This window comes from Poecilia mexicana, unplaced genomic scaffold (genome assembly GCF_051168715.1).
Source record: "Poecilia mexicana isolate PSO_F unplaced genomic scaffold, ASM5116871v1 scaffold_8, whole genome shotgun sequence".
NCBI classification, from domain to species: Eukaryota; Metazoa; Chordata; class Actinopteri; order Cyprinodontiformes; family Poeciliidae; genus Poecilia; species Poecilia mexicana.
Window position 1 is genome coordinate 13,408,966 of NW_028263377.1, and position 15,156 is coordinate 13,424,121.

A 15,156-nucleotide genomic window follows, 5' to 3' on the forward strand; every position below is an offset into this window, starting at 1 on the left:
TTTCCTGTAGTATTTAGGATAAGACAGGTGAACTTTCTACGTATTGCTTGATCATATTTTTTAAAAAATCTTTTTCCTGCTGAGACCCAACTATTACCAAATTTTCACCTAAAACTCTGATATATAAGGGTTGATGACCCGACACATTCTTAACAAGTAACTGGAAAAGGCCCACAGCATCACATTGCTGTGTTATTCAAGAGACTTTTGCATTAACTGTCAGCATATGTAAATTTTCTGTTTTGCACTTAGTAGTAGTCATACATGCTTGTGTTTCTTCGTTAAACACTCATCATCCTTCCTTCTTTCACCTCCTCCTTACTCCTGTTCCATTCACCTCCTGTAAGAGTGTGTTGATTTGCAACCAAGGTAGTTTCTGAAATGTATTTTGTTTGATTTTAGTTGTGAAGCATCCATGCTGCATATCTCTACATTTTTGGAACAGCCCTTCCACTTGAACAGGATCATCAGAACAACTAACGTTTAGGATATGGCATCTGTTCACATCTGTTTTATTATGTGAAACAGATGTAATAAAAAGAAATAGTTTCATTCTTTTTTATCTTACTTTACAAATAAATAACCACTAACTTTTGTAGCTTACTGACGATAAATTTTATAAAAACAAAGTAACTAACTCTGTATATATATCATCATACAGCCTACATACAGATAAATCTAAGAAATTATTGTGTTTTTTTCTGTTACTTATATTACAAAGTAAAACTCATTATTAGAGACAAATATTTCCTAGAGTGCCTTTGTATCTTGTAATTAAAAACGATTAAATACTTATCAAAAACTTTATTTACCAATATGACATGACTACATCAACAAGTACATTTTTGGCAGATTTGCATTTCTAAGAAAACTCTCAGATACTTCGGTATCAGTAGCTGAAAAACAAATGCTGCCGATCCCAGAGCTGATCTCAGACAGTCTTGCTCTGTTATTCAGCCATTCAGTGATGTGGTCGTGTCCTCGTCGTCTCATGAACTTGGGAATGCTTCCATATTCTGACAAAGCATCTCCACTCACTGAAACAGAAAATGAAATATTTTATTCACTGGAAACATGCAGCTGTGAATAAATACATTTTTAAATCATGGCAGACTTACTGTAAGGAATGTGAAAGTCGTCCATGCTCTGTGCGGTTCTCACAGAAGGTACTGTTGGTTCCTCTGGTTCCTTTCCTAAAGCTTTCATCATTCGCTCTACCAGCTCCTGTTCTCTCCTCCTCCATTCTTGTTCTATAAGTGTCTGCTGTTTTGGTGGCCAATGGAAATTGAGAAATTTCTCTTTTCTGTCTTCAACTGAGAAGCATTCTTTGTTTTGTTTTACCATATCAATAATTTTTTGGAACAACTCTTTGACTTGAACAGCATCACCATATCGATTGGGGTTTAGAACATGGTATCTGTTCCCACATTTCTCCAGAAGCTCCTGGAGCTCCTTTCCCTCTCTGACGATGTAATTCTCTACAGGGACGTCATTGATCCAGTGTCCCCAGGTAAAAACCACCATGCAGTGTCTCCACACTCTCTCTGTTAATGGCTTCATGATCTCCACCAGAGCTTTGAGATCTTTCTCTGTGAAAGATCTGAGGATGGGAACAAGCAGGAGAAAAACATGAGGTCCAGGAGAACACATGGAGACACTGTGGAGAACTTCATCTTTGATCCAGTCAGGTGGTGTTGGGTCTGAGAACCAGCCTGGAGTTTCAACCACTGAGACTTTTACTCCATCAAAGTTTCCTTCATGTTTCACACATGTTGAAGTTTCCCTATGATCTTGTTGGTTCTGAAATCATATAAAGCAAACAAACAATATATATATTTTGAAATACATACCAGAAACCTACACGCTGACTGTTAAACAGTAAAATGTTTCTGTTCAGGCAGCAGACATGGTTACCTTCTTCGACCGAGTCATGTTGAAACTCAGGTCAAATAGATCATTGAACAGAATCGTGTTTCCAGCTCTACTCTTTCCTGAACATTTTTGGCCAACAAGAACAATCCTGATGTCACTGACTGGACTTCTCTCACCTGTAATAAAATGCAGAGATGTTTTAATCTAAACATTATAACACTGATTTCATGTGATTTCAAATGTCTGAAGATTTTTGCTTACTTCCAAACAACTCTTTCATTATTCTTGACTGCCTCTCATTGATCTTCTTCAACCTTCTGGCCATCTTGTCTCCAGTCTCTCTCTTGGTTTCTAGCTCTGCTGCTCGGTCCAGCGCCACTTCATAGTAAGGATCTTCATTTCCTGCCCACATCTCTTCAATCTTCTCCAGTAGTTCCTTCACCTGAGTCTTATCTCTGTGGTCCTTGTTGTTCAGGACATGATACCTGTAGGGCAAACAACCACATATTTGAGAAGAACTGCTTTATTATTGCTCATAAGGTTAAACTTTTTATTGATAAAAAATATTAAACTTTAAATATGAAAAAAAATATATGTATACAGTCAGATTGTTGTCAATTTTGGTATTTCATTTATTTTTCTTTGGTACCTAATATTGTTAAAAATACAATTCTGATTGGTTGAGGAGCCCATCATAGCAATTCCTTGGAGCCTACACTGCTTAACGTTGAGATTTGGGAGAGTTAGTCATATAGAACCAAAGAACTTATAAAAATAACCTAGCCCAGAGCCAGAATAATTACAAAATATTCATATTTTGACTGTGACAATGTTATTTACATCATAAAGTAAGTAGGAACTATGCTAATTTGCCAATTTTTGTGTAAAGTTGGTCGAGATTACCTCCAGGTAGGATATCTTTTGGAACCGAAGTAGACTCTCCCTTCAGCTGAGAGCGGCTGAGTTCACAGAACAATTAGAGCAGAAATGTAAGATGGTTCTGAGAAAATAAACAGTCAGAACCCAAAGTATCCTTAATGCACAAACCTGACGTAAAATAAACTTCAGGTTTGTGAAATAAGAAAAGTCAGAGTTGATTGAAGAGAAAGCATGAAGGCAAGATACTTGAAATATCATATTCCAAATATTGCATCTTTGTTTTTTAGATGTATTTGTTTGTCCTTTGGGTTTCACTAATTCATGAGCAAATACACTTTAGTGTGAATTGATAAATAATATTATTGATTCTGTATCCATGCATTCATGATCATATTTCTTAAAAGATTTTATTGACACGTAATCTAGTGAAAATAAATCTTAAGCCTGGATAAGATACAAAAGAAATCCTGGTTTTAAATTAGCACAAATTTTAATAGACCATGGAACTGATTCATTTATGTACATTAAAATAATTTAAATTGGCTCATTCACACTACATACCTGTTGCCACACTTGTTCACTATCCACTGCAGACCTTCCTCACTCTCTATGTGCTCCTCCACAGTCTTCGTCCCCAACCCGTCACTCATAGTGAACAGAACCAGTGTGTGTTTCCAGATTTCTTCTCTAAACAGGCTCATGTGGTCCTGGACACACCTCAGATATGTTGCATGGGTTGCGGTTTCAAGGCCAATAACCAGCAGCACAGCATGTGGTCCTGGAGGACACAGATTCACACTGTTCTCTATTTCCAGTTTATCCATCTCACTGGTTTCCTGAAGGGTGTTGATGTAAAACCATCCAGGAGAATCGACCACTGTGAGCCACCTTCCTTCAACCACACCATGACTGATTTCACTGTGGGTTGTTCTTCTGCTGCTATCATTAACACAGAATGCATGTCTTCCCAGAATGGTGTTGCCAGCTGAGCTCTTGCCTTCCAATTCTGCACCAATTAAAACCAGCCTTAAGTGCCGTGACTGGGTCATTCCACCTAGAAAAAAATAAACCAAATATGATCTAATTATTAAAACAATCTGATCAATTTAGAAAACAGAGCTTAAAAAATCATGTAGAAAGAAAAAACATAATAAATAGGTCATGAATCATTCCAGGGTTTTGCTTCCACAACCAAAGAACCCAAAGTCCTTCAAGCCACCCAGAAATATTTATCTGCCTTTGGAGTCAGATGAAGGAAGTCTTTTCTGTCTGAGCAGAAAAGACTGTTTTGTTTTTAACAAACAAAATGCCATCCTTATTCTGAAACTTGGCCATGGCAGCATCATGCTATAGGGTTTCTTCTTGTCAAGGTAAAATGTTAAATTATAATAAGATCCTATCAAGGAAGACTGAATGGTGAAACTTAAAAGACCAGAATGTTCACAGTTTTAAGAGGCACTGTGAGCCTTCAAATGCAAGAAAAAGAAAACATTTAACCTCCATATATCACCATTATGGAAAATGTGTTTGTAATTAAAAAATGATGGGGTTTAAAGGATGTTTCAAAAGTCACAATGAAAATATAGATTCCTTAAGAGGGAGCATCGCAGTTTGTTTTTTTTTAAATCACAAAAGTTGTAACCTACCTTTAATCTGTAGCTTCAGTTTGTTTCTTTGTTTCTGGACTTGATCAAACCTTTTTGAGGCTCTTTCAGTCAAATCTCTCATTTCTTTTCTCAGAGCTTCTCCTTGACTTCTGTCAACAGAACAGTGTCTGAATCCATTGTTTGTAATCAGGGTCTCAATTTTCTCTAAAAGCTTCTTGACTTGATCTCTATCTTCTCTGTTACTGATGTTGAGAAAATGTTTTCTGTTTCCACATTGTTGAAGAATCCACTGTAGGACTGGACTTCTTCTTATTCTGGACTCAATCTCTTCATCACTACATGGAGCGACTGCAGTGAACAACATGATGGTGTGACTGAAAACATCTGCATTGAAAAGCTCCAAGTGTTGCTGTAGTGATGCTTTGACAAGCTCAGGTAAATATAAACTGACAGGAATGACCAGCAGAAAGACATGAGGTCCTGGGGGACACAGATGGACACTGTTCTGGATTTCTATCTGATCCAGTTTTGGGGTGTCTTCTCGTGGATAAACCCAGCACCATCCTGGAGTATCAACCACTGTGACTCGTCTGCCGAACACTTCCTGCTGCCTCGCTTCACTCTGAGCTGTTCTTCTGCTGGTGTTGAAAACATTTTGACCCAGGATGAAGTTTCCAGCTGAACTTTTACCTTTGAAACCTCCATTTGATTCCCTTCCTCCTATCAACACAATCCTCAACTCTGTTGAATGATTGCTTTGTGCTGTTAAGAGAGATAAGGAATTATTCAAACAATGCTAATAAGATCAATTGCCTAGTTAGGCCTCTGGGTAATGTTTTCTCCTCATTTAACAGCATGTTCTGACTACATAACCGAATAACCATTATAAAGAGCTAAACAAAAAGAAATACCTATCTCACATAGGGTAAAGTTTTAGAGTGAGTTTTATGTAAAGATGACTGACCTGGACTGGAACTATAAGTTAAAGAAGCCATCGCGCATGGTAACTTGACTACTTCCGCTGTTTTCAAAAAGCGGAAGCAAAATGTAAACCGGGAAGTCCCTTTTTAGCTTTTTTTTAAATTATATTTAAAAGTGAAAGAAACAGCCATATAGGAAAAATCAAATAGACAAACATTGCCATCTCATGTATGACTGGAGGGACTGCAAGTGTGTCGCACATTGTACAACAGGATGTAATTTACTGCGAAAATGAACTCAGTCAGAACTAGAAGTGAACAATTAAAAGTATTATATATTTTAAGAGTGGAATTATCTAAAAATGTTATGATTATTTCATTAAAGTTCTTCCACTCATTCAAATACTGAAGAGATTTTTCTTGAAACACTGATCAGCATTGTCATTGTGTCCATATTTTTTTCCAGTGTTTGTTAAATCTGGTTCTAAAAAGTTTACTGCAGTTACAATATTTTACTGTGAAATTAAACTGAACTGAAATTCAACTGGATTCATTTATTTTTCTCCATTGTTCAGGACCATCACCTCTCCTAGACAAATTTGTTTGCTTGCTGTCTTCTGTGGAAAGTCTTCTTGGTGTATGCCTACTAACCTCACAATAAACATGTATGAAGTAAAATAATGTTTATTACTTTTAAAGAATAACACAGAATGACAAATGACATCTACAGAGTGACGGTTGTGGACCAAATTTCCTCTGGGGGTCAATGTATTCTTTATAATGGGGGCACAAACAAAAAACAAAACAGGGAAATATTTCATTGTTTGATAGAGTGGACTCAAGAGCCACTTGTTTCTCCAGAGCTGCAGGTTGCAGACCCTGATCCAGCAGATGAAAACTGTGATCATATATTAATACGTCTAAAGCTAAATTTTGATTCATTGTTAAAGTAAAACTGTGAAGGTATTGTTTTGTGTTCTGTTTTGTCATTTGTGTTGTCGTTCTTGTACAGCACTTTGGTGCAGTTTTATACCTGTTTTAAAGTGCTATATAAATAAATTTGACATTGACATTGCAAAACATGAAATTGGTCCAAGCGACCGATTAGTTACGGTTTCTGCTCAAGCATATACTGCCATAAAAAATTTATTTAATATTTTCTCTTTAGAGCAGAGGCCAGGATCAGGTTTTACAAGGATCACATCTGGCAGCAGAAATTGTTCAAAGAAGCAGACTAATTATCAGAGAACTTTTTTTATTTGTTAAACTGTTGATCATCCATGATGTATGCAATACCACTACTCACAAACTTTGGGTTGCATAATGTAATAATTAAAAAAATATCATAGCTAAAGTTTAGTTTACTAACTACAAGGTCACTGATTTTATATGGCTTATATTTGTGCTGCTCAGTAAAACTCCACTTAATAATAATCTTAATTTCTCTGATCTTCTCCAGTAGCTACTTTACGTGATTATCACTGTGGTCTATGTTGTTGACCTGTTTCCACATTTGTTCACTTTGGGGTCATCAACCCTCCATGACACTGGATAACATCTATTTACCAACTGGTGGTTCAGGAGTGATGCTGTTCGAAAGTAAACACAAAACATCTGAGCTCTCCAGAGATGGATGGTTAATGAGGCTGCAGGTATTTGACCCTTGGACTGGTGTTAAAATTTCACATCTACAAACCTTAATGTACAAACACAAAGTTTTAAAATTTGTCTTACATATTATTGACCGTTCTGAGACTTCAAATTTTAAGCTGCAGTGATGACATTTAATGTATTTCTACTGCTGTAAAAATGCCAAAATTAGTCAAATTTGACCCAAACCATATCAAAGGATTAACTTACAAATGTTCAACTCAAAAACTCTCAAGTTTATTTTATTTATTTAATACAACAAATTTATTTATTATATTTATTTATTATGTTATTCATCATTTATCACAAATATACAATTGTTTCAATATTGAATGAAAAGCGAATGACCAAATAAAATATTTGAATCAAAATATAGAAATAGAAAATTGTTTCACATGTTGAAGAGAGGATAATATGGCAAATATATAAATCCACAGCAACAGAGACTGCTTTAACTCAACCAAATCACAAATAACCATCAGGAACTTTGTTTAGAAAACCATTACCTCTTCAGTACATTTGGATGCTATCAAACTCTCTGTAGCGTTAAGCTGTTCTTGGTATATTCAATATACCAATTCTGTGTTGTCATATATACAGGTATGCACATGTTTCCTCATCTTATTTCCATATTCTTCTCATTTTCTCATTCTTGCGTCACAAGGCACAGCTGGCAGAGATAATGATTCTAAAATAAAATTGAATGCAACCAAACTTGCACAGTAACTTGCTGTAAAAGAAAAAATGAATGTTGCACTTGTATTCTTGACTGGTCATGAGAGAAATCAGATCAATATGTCTCAGACTGAGACAAGGCATAGAAAAAATGCAAAGTCTTGTGATCAAGGCTGGTCTAGAGGTTACAGAGCTCATATTTTTATGTTGCATGATATCAGTCCTCAGAATCCAATAAGTTTTCTACTGTAGCTCTTCGGACTAACAAGAGTTCCTTCGTTGAATCTTTGAGAGCTTGGAGAACATGCTCAGAGGATCTTCTTCACTGTTTTGTAAGAATGAGGCCATTGGTGGATGATTTTTATCTACGGGAGGATATTCATAAAAGTTTTCCATGTAAGTGTTTGAGGAACAGATGTTGCCGATTCCAGAGCTGATTGCTGATGCTTTGACTGTCTTGGTCAGCCATTCAGCTACTTGGTCATGGCTTTGTCGTCTCCTGTTGTCTGAAATGCTCCCATAATCTGAGGTAACATCTCCACTCACTGAAACACAAAATTAAAGCATTACTCTAAAGAACAGTGGATGTAGACAAGAATCTATAGAAACTCAAATGCTAATTCTTCACTATATACAACTTACAGTCTGGAATGTTAAACTCATCCATGCTATTTGCTGCCTTTGCATGAGGTTCTGTTGGTTCTTCTGGTTCCTTTGCTAAAGCTTTCATCATTCGCTCTATCAGCTCCTGTTCTCTCCTGTTCCACTCCTTTTCTATCTGTTTTGCTTGCAAAGGTAGAATCCAAAGTTTATTTTCTTTGCCTTTATTGAAGCATTTTTTGTTTTGTTTTACCATGTCAATAATTTTTTGGAACAATTCTTGGACTTGAGCAGGATAATCAGAACTCTTAGGGTTTAGAACATGGTATCTGTTCCCACATTTCTCCAGAAGCTCCTGGAGCTCCTTTCCCTCTCTGACGATGTAATTCTCTACAGGGACGTCATTGATCCAGAGTCCAAAGCTAAACAGTACCATGCAGTGTCTCCACACTCTCTCTGTTAACGGCTTCATGATCTCCAGCAGAGCTTTGAGATCTTTCTCTGTGAAAGATCTGATGATGGGAACAAGCAGGAGAAAAACATGAGGTCCAGGAGAACACATGGAGACACTGTGGAGAACTTCATCTTTGATCCAGTCAGGTGGTGTTGGGTCTGAGAACCAGCCTGGAGTTTCAACCACTGAGACTTTTACTCCATCAAAGTTTCCTTCATGTTTCACACAAGTTGCAGATTTCTGATCTGGATAGTTCTGAAATGATGAAAATCAAAAAAATAAATTCATTTTTGGATGTATTTTACCAACTGGACACACCTACTGTCTGGATGTAAGACTGTATAAAATCTTTTTTCTTAGTCAGCATGTTTTACCTTTTTCAACCAAGCTCTGTGAGAAGTCAAGCTAAAACAATCCGTGAACAGAATCGTGTTTCCAGCTACACTTTTCCCTGAACATTTCTGGCCAGCAAGAACAATCCTGATGTCAGTGATTGGAGGTCTCTCATCTGTAAAAGAAGCAAAAATTACTGTGATGTTTTAAATACTAAAAGATTAATTTTACATGACTATTGGAAAATATGTCATTAATTGCTTACCTCCAATCAGTTCTTTCATTATTCTTGACTGTCTCTCATTGATCGTCTTCAACCTTCTGGCCATCTTGTCTCCAGTCTCTCTCTTGGTTTCTAGCTCTGCTGCTCGGTCCAGCTCCACTTCATAGTAAGGATCTTCATTTCCTGCCCACATCTCTTCAATCTTCTCCAGTAGTTCCTTTACCTGAGTCTTATCTCTGTGGTCCTTGTTGTTCAGGACATGATACCTGTTCTCACACTTGTTCACTATCCACTGCAGACCTTCATCACTCTCTATGTGCTCCTCTACAGTCTTCACTCCTAACCAGTCTCCATAGGTAAACAGAACAAGTGTGTGTTTCCAGATTTCTTCTCTAAACAGACTCATGTGTTCCTGAACAACTCTCAGATATGATTCACTCATAGCAGTCGTCAGATCAATAACCAGCAGCACAGCATGTGGTCCTGGAGGACACAGATTCACACTGTTCTCTATTTCCAGTTTATCCATCTCACTGGTTTCCTGAAGGGTGTTGATGTAAAACCATCCAGGAGAATCGACCACTGTGAGCCGCCTTCCTTCAACCAAACCATGACTGATTTCACTGTGGGTTGTTCTTCTGTTACCCTTTTTATCAACATTAAACATATTTTTTTCAAGAATGTGGTTCCCTGTTGAGCTTTTACCAGCAAATGATCCTCCAATCATCATTATTCTTAAATGGTCTGGAGGGACTTTTCCATCTAAACCAACAAAATAGAAAAAAAAAAACTAATTACTTAGTTTACTCAATTTAAACATTTGTAACTCAGTGTTACTTACAGCCATGTTGATTACACAGAAAAAAAAGAAACAGTTGCAAAGTTTTTAGTGGTTAAAAGAGAAAGGTTAAATTACACAAAAGGTAAATCTAATGTATGAACCTTGTGATTTAGATAATCTTTAGAAGTGCCAGTGAACTGTTGAAAGATTTAGTTAAAAGAAAGCAAAAGTGATTGTTTTTACACTTTGTCTACTTTCTCTAGCTCTATGTTGGTTTTCTGTTTCTGAAGCCTTTCCCTGAAAAGAATCATAAAGTTTTGTTTGTTTTACCAAGAATCAATAAAACTGCTTTGCATCTTAAATCTGATTTAAAGTTTCTTTTCTTCAAGTGATTCTCAAACATTTTCCAAAAGATAAACTTCAACAATGTTATGCTGAGTGTAACATGTGATGTTCTCATAGAAGATGTGAATGGTTATTGAATATAAATGAATCTATTATTATTGCTAATGATAATATTCTAATAATGTCTACTACAGACATAATAAAAATTATTAATAACAGTATTATTATTAATCTATCATTATTGATGACTGAATCTAAATTAACCTACGACATTTAATTTCACTTTGGGATTAATAAAGTATTTTTGAATTTAAATTGAAAATACTGAATCCACTGAACTTGAACATTTACTTCCTGCAACATGAGCAGCAGTGGAAGTTCTAGATCAAATTTACTGAGGGCTCCAGTGTTTTTGCATGAAGGGACAAGATAAAAGCAATGAAACAAAAAGAAAAAACAAAACTCAATGCTGTATTTTGTTGTTATTCATACTAAACAATATTAATATTAATTTAGCCACAGAACCAAGGAGCCTCTAGTGACTCTGGAGCTGCAGGTTGCAGATTCCTGATCCAGCAGATGAAAACTCTGATCTATGAAATTGGTCCAAGTGAATAATTTGTTGCATTTCTGTGCCAGTGAATGAGATAGGTTTAGTTTTATCTCTTCACTCAGAGGCATCACCTCAGAAGTGAGGGAAAACATTTTTCACAGCTCAACTGAGTGATTTGTTGTCTTCTTGTGACACCTCTCCTTAGAGTACTGTAAAAAAAATATCTGTAATTCATGATAAAGTCCCAGAAACTTTTACCTTATAAATATGGTAAAACTCAAAACTGCTGGTATTTCAGCATAAATTAGATGTTTTTGTTTTCACAGTGTAGCTAAGAATGCACACAATCACTAAAAGTCACAGTACAACTGAGGGGCTCCAACTTAATAGTCTGTATGTAGTTAGTATAGAGATAAATAATTTTAGAAGTTCAATAATTCTTCAAACTATGTACAAAAAAATAAAATAAAAAATAAAGCCATTACCCACATCTACATCTACAGCAGGGGTGTCAAACTCCAGTCCTCAAGGCCGCTGTCCTGCAGTTTTTAGATGTGCCACAGGTACAAAACACTGGAATGAAATAGTTTTATTACCTCCTTCTTGTGTAGATAAATTCTCCAGAGCCTTAATGACCTAATTATTGTATTCAGGTGTGGTGCAGCAGAGGCACAACTAAAGGTTGCAGGGCATTGGCTCTCCAGGACTGGAGTTTGACACCTGTGATCTACAAGGTAGTAGTTGTACCTTGTACAACTGTAGTTTATTAGAAATAAAGTAACTTGTAGCCTACCTTTAATCTGTAGCTTTAGTTTGTTTCTTTGTTTCTGGACTTGATCAAACCTTTTTGAGGCTCTTTCAGTCAAATCTCTCATTTCTTTTCTCAGAGTTTCTCCTTGACTTCTGTCAACAGAACAGTGTCTGAATCCATTGTTTGCAATCAGGGTCTCAATTTTCACTAAAAGCTTCTTGACTTGATCTCTATCTTCTCTGTTAATGAGGTTGAGAAAATGGTTTCTGATAGGTACTTTTCTCGAACCTACATAAAAAGACCACAGACAACGTATATGAATTTTATAGACAAAGCTTTTGCAAAAGGAAAACTCTCCATCAACAACCTCATCAGCCGTTCACAGAGAGTTCTGATCTGCTTTCACGTGAGCTCCTTCTTTTATTGTCAAAGCAGAACAGCCAAAAGGGGCAGTCAGGAAGAACAACAAAGGTCGTAAAACATTTAACCTAAACAAACCAGCCAGGTGTGATATCTGATCTACGGTCTGAGCCCAGTTCAGCTCTAGGTCAAACTAACAATAAAGATGTAGATTAACATCTTAAGTTAGGAGGTATTCTGGTTGTTAAGGTCTGAGAAACACAGAGTTAACTGTTTCACATGGAGATGAAACAGACAGTTGCGACCTCCAGGTCAGTTTATACACACATAAGGAAGAGAGAACTTTAAACTCAAAATCACAATAATACTGATTAACATTAGACTGAATATGAACTAAAGTAATAATGATAATACCAAAAAATATCTAACATTCCCCCCTTTTTATCATTTTACTATGTGTGTAAACTTTATGCAAAAGCCAAGCATAGAAAATAAAAGAAAAGAAAAGAAAAGAACCAATAAATGCAAGAGTTTTTTTTTCTAATCTAAACACAGAAAATACACAATGAATAAATGTAATATAATGAAATAAATGAAAAATAAAAGAAACAACAAAAAATCAAATGCAGGTTACTCATCTCTACAACCACTTGTTGTAGGAGTCATTCAGCAAATGAATTCATCTGTTTATTGATTTCAGAACTTCATCACTGTTCAGAAAACCATCAGAACTCGAAACAAGTCATCTTCAGTTGTCTCATAAAATGCCTTTGCCAGCTGATAGTTGATAACAGTTGTGTTAACTGTTTTAAACATCATGTCGTAGACAAGGAATAATGCAACTTGTGAAAAGACAGAACAGAACTAAAACAATCAGAACAGGTGTCACGAGCTTTAACAGCAAGGACCACCATGGTCCAGAAGTAAGCCATGAAAGCAAATCAAAAGAGGATGATCCTTGTGTTCCACTTTCCATGTAATGTTTAAGTTCTTCCAGTTCCTGTTTCATCAAGCACAAAAGTTCAGCACGTTGGGCCAATGATTTTGCAGACCCCTCCCTGAGGGGCAGTGAGAAAGTCCAGGACAACACGGTTTTGCATAACCATGTTTCTCAGTTCGGTCAGTTCTTTCATGGTGCCATTGGCCAGCTGGTATGTGATGTTGATTAGTCGCAGTAATCCGTACCTGTTTATCTCAACGTGGTCCCGAATCTCTCCTACACCAACCCATGGAAACAGGCTTTGCATGAATTTTTCTCCGCCGTTCCAAATCCTGAATTCCCATGGAACTCCGGTATGTGTTGTGAGGCCTCCCCATCTTTTGACCTCTGACATAACTGTTCGTTTGGAGCGGGTGTATGGATCATTTTGTGCTTTCCTGATGAATGCAATCGGGTTGATTAGAGGCACCACAGCACACAGTCCTCCCCAATTTTTAGGCAAGAACATGTACGCTACATTCCCGCATATGAAGTACCAATCTGCCAACATCCGTGAGCCATAATCTCCTGGCACTATGGCGCTGCACAGTGTTGTCTCTCGTCTCCTTTTTGTCTTATGCGTGATGTTGAAACTCCTTTCCTGAAGCAGGTTGTCACAGTCTGGGTTGTCCTTCCAGACTTTGTAGCCGGGGGTTGCCCTCTGACCCCTGCAGGCGATGCAGTTGATGTAATCCGGTGTCGTGTCGCAGTAGGTGTAAACTTTGTTACACAAGTTCCAGGGCACCGTCCCAAAAGAAACGTGTCCGTTGTTGTAAACACAGCTCCTCAGAGATCCTGGTTTAGCTCCTGCTAAAGAAATGGTCTCTGGTATTTTCCATGTGGCTTGTGGAAACGGTGGAAACGGAAGTACGTCATCCTCAAATGAACAGTTCATAGATCCAAAAAGTCCTTTTGTGGCATCTCCTGTCCGAAGTAGAACAGAAAAATCCTTTTTGCACCATTTGCATTTTCTTCTTTTCACAGGGACGCTGAGTCGTGGTTGTGTGCTCAGGCCATAGAGACACATCTGTTTGTCATCAGTGATGCTCTCTGGGTGCAGACCTGAGTTGTGTGTGGCGATTGGTAGCTGCGCACACACATAGCAGTTCACCTCGTTCTCCTTGTGAACAGTCCTGTTCATCAGCTGCCACTACAGGTTGGTGCTGTAGTCTTGTGGGTAGAAAGTGAGGTCACTTCCTCCTCCAAACATCAGACATGCTGCAGTCACAGTGCAGTAGAAGATCCATCTGGCATATGGAGTCTCCATTGCTGCTCGGCGTACAGAGATGTTAGAACCCCCAAACTAAAGAGTGAGGATCTGTCGAGTTTCTTCACTGGCGTTGAGACGAACCACCCTAAAAAATGGAACCCCTGTGTAGCCAGAAACTTCCCCGCCACTCCGGATTAGGGATCCAACACTCTCTGCAGCTTGCAGTGACTGAGATGTATCCAGCTGGGTCTTTCAGCAATCTTTACACCTGTTGGTGTGGTCATCAGCACCTGGAACGGTCCTTCCCACCGTGGACTCGTCCAGTTCTTTCGTTTGATGACCTTTATGTAGACCCAGTCACCTTGCTCTTCCTGCGAGGGAAGAAAATCAGACGGCAGTAAATTTGCATTTAACACCTCTTTCTATTTCAGGATCCTGATCATATAATCTGCTAATGTCTGTTCTTCATCAGCTTTTTGTAAGTTTGGAGCAAACAGAGGCAATCTGTAAGCTCTCCCATGAATTATTTCAGAAGGTGTTAGACCATCAGCTGTCGGGGTGATTCTCATATAGAGCTTCACTAAATCTAAGCATTCTGTGGAATACCGTGTGTTGGGATATAGTTTTGCAGATAGCCTTAGCTACTGTCAAAGCATCTGCGTGCTTTGCTGGAACTATTTCAACCCATTTAGAAAAAGCATCAATCATCATCTAACAGTATTTGTTAACTCAAAAATTCATAACAAAAAATTTTTTATGTAAGAATTTAGTAGTTATATAGTATTACCTCACCATTTTCCCTCTTCCCCCCTTTTTACACATGGCATTGCCCATGTGTCACAATCACTTTAACTGTTATAAAGTCTTTGGGAGGATTAGTAGTTAGTGCAGGTGAACTCATAGGTTTATAGAAGATATTTTAGCAGACACATATTATAATTGCAGGGTTACATTTTGGTTTTTC

The 15,156-nt window shown here is 37.5% G+C and overlaps 3 protein-coding genes and 1 long non-coding RNA gene across 4 annotated transcripts in view; 1 reads left to right on the forward strand and 3 right to left on the reverse strand.

The window, feature by feature from the left end:
* Nucleotides 1-15,156, forward strand: part of LOC148158002 (uncharacterized) — a 277,765-nt gene that overhangs the window by 201,245 nt on the left and 61,364 nt on the right. The gene's annotated exons all lie outside the window — the stretch shown is intronic.
* Nucleotides 66-5,509, reverse strand: LOC106930932 (uncharacterized). Its single transcript, XM_088008284.1, has 7 exons — nucleotides 5,323-5,509; nucleotides 4,398-5,120; nucleotides 3,313-3,805; nucleotides 2,134-2,357; nucleotides 1,915-2,048; nucleotides 1,119-1,800; nucleotides 66-1,037 (listed from the first exon to the last, which is right to left on the reverse strand). The coding sequence occupies exons 1-7, from the start codon at nucleotides 5,351-5,353 to the stop codon at nucleotides 826-828; spliced, it is 2,499 nt and encodes an 832-aa protein (XP_087864410.1). The 5' UTR covers nucleotides 5,354-5,509; the 3' UTR covers nucleotides 66-825.
* The window catches only part of LOC106930933 (uncharacterized), an 83,676-nt gene continuing 75,663 nt past the window's right edge, over nucleotides 7,144-15,156 (reverse strand). Inside the window, exons 5-9 of the mRNA XM_088008291.1 lie at nucleotides 11,686-11,919; nucleotides 9,256-9,975; nucleotides 9,032-9,165; nucleotides 8,246-8,912; nucleotides 7,144-8,148 (exon numbers count right to left, since the gene is read on the reverse strand). Coding sequence (XP_087864417.1) covers nucleotides 7,865-8,148; nucleotides 8,246-8,912; nucleotides 9,032-9,165; nucleotides 9,256-9,975; nucleotides 11,686-11,919 — 2,039 coding nt within the window. The 3' untranslated portion in view covers nucleotides 7,144-7,864. The remainder of the gene's footprint in view (nucleotides 8,149-8,245; nucleotides 8,913-9,031; nucleotides 9,166-9,255; nucleotides 9,976-11,685; nucleotides 11,920-15,156) is intronic.
* On the reverse strand, nucleotides 11,961-14,384 carry LOC106906006 (uncharacterized). The gene has a single exon (XM_088008289.1). It carries the CDS (start codon nucleotides 14,121-14,123, stop codon nucleotides 13,026-13,028), a length of 1,098 nt encoding a protein of 365 aa, XP_087864415.1. The 5' UTR covers nucleotides 14,124-14,384; the 3' UTR covers nucleotides 11,961-13,025.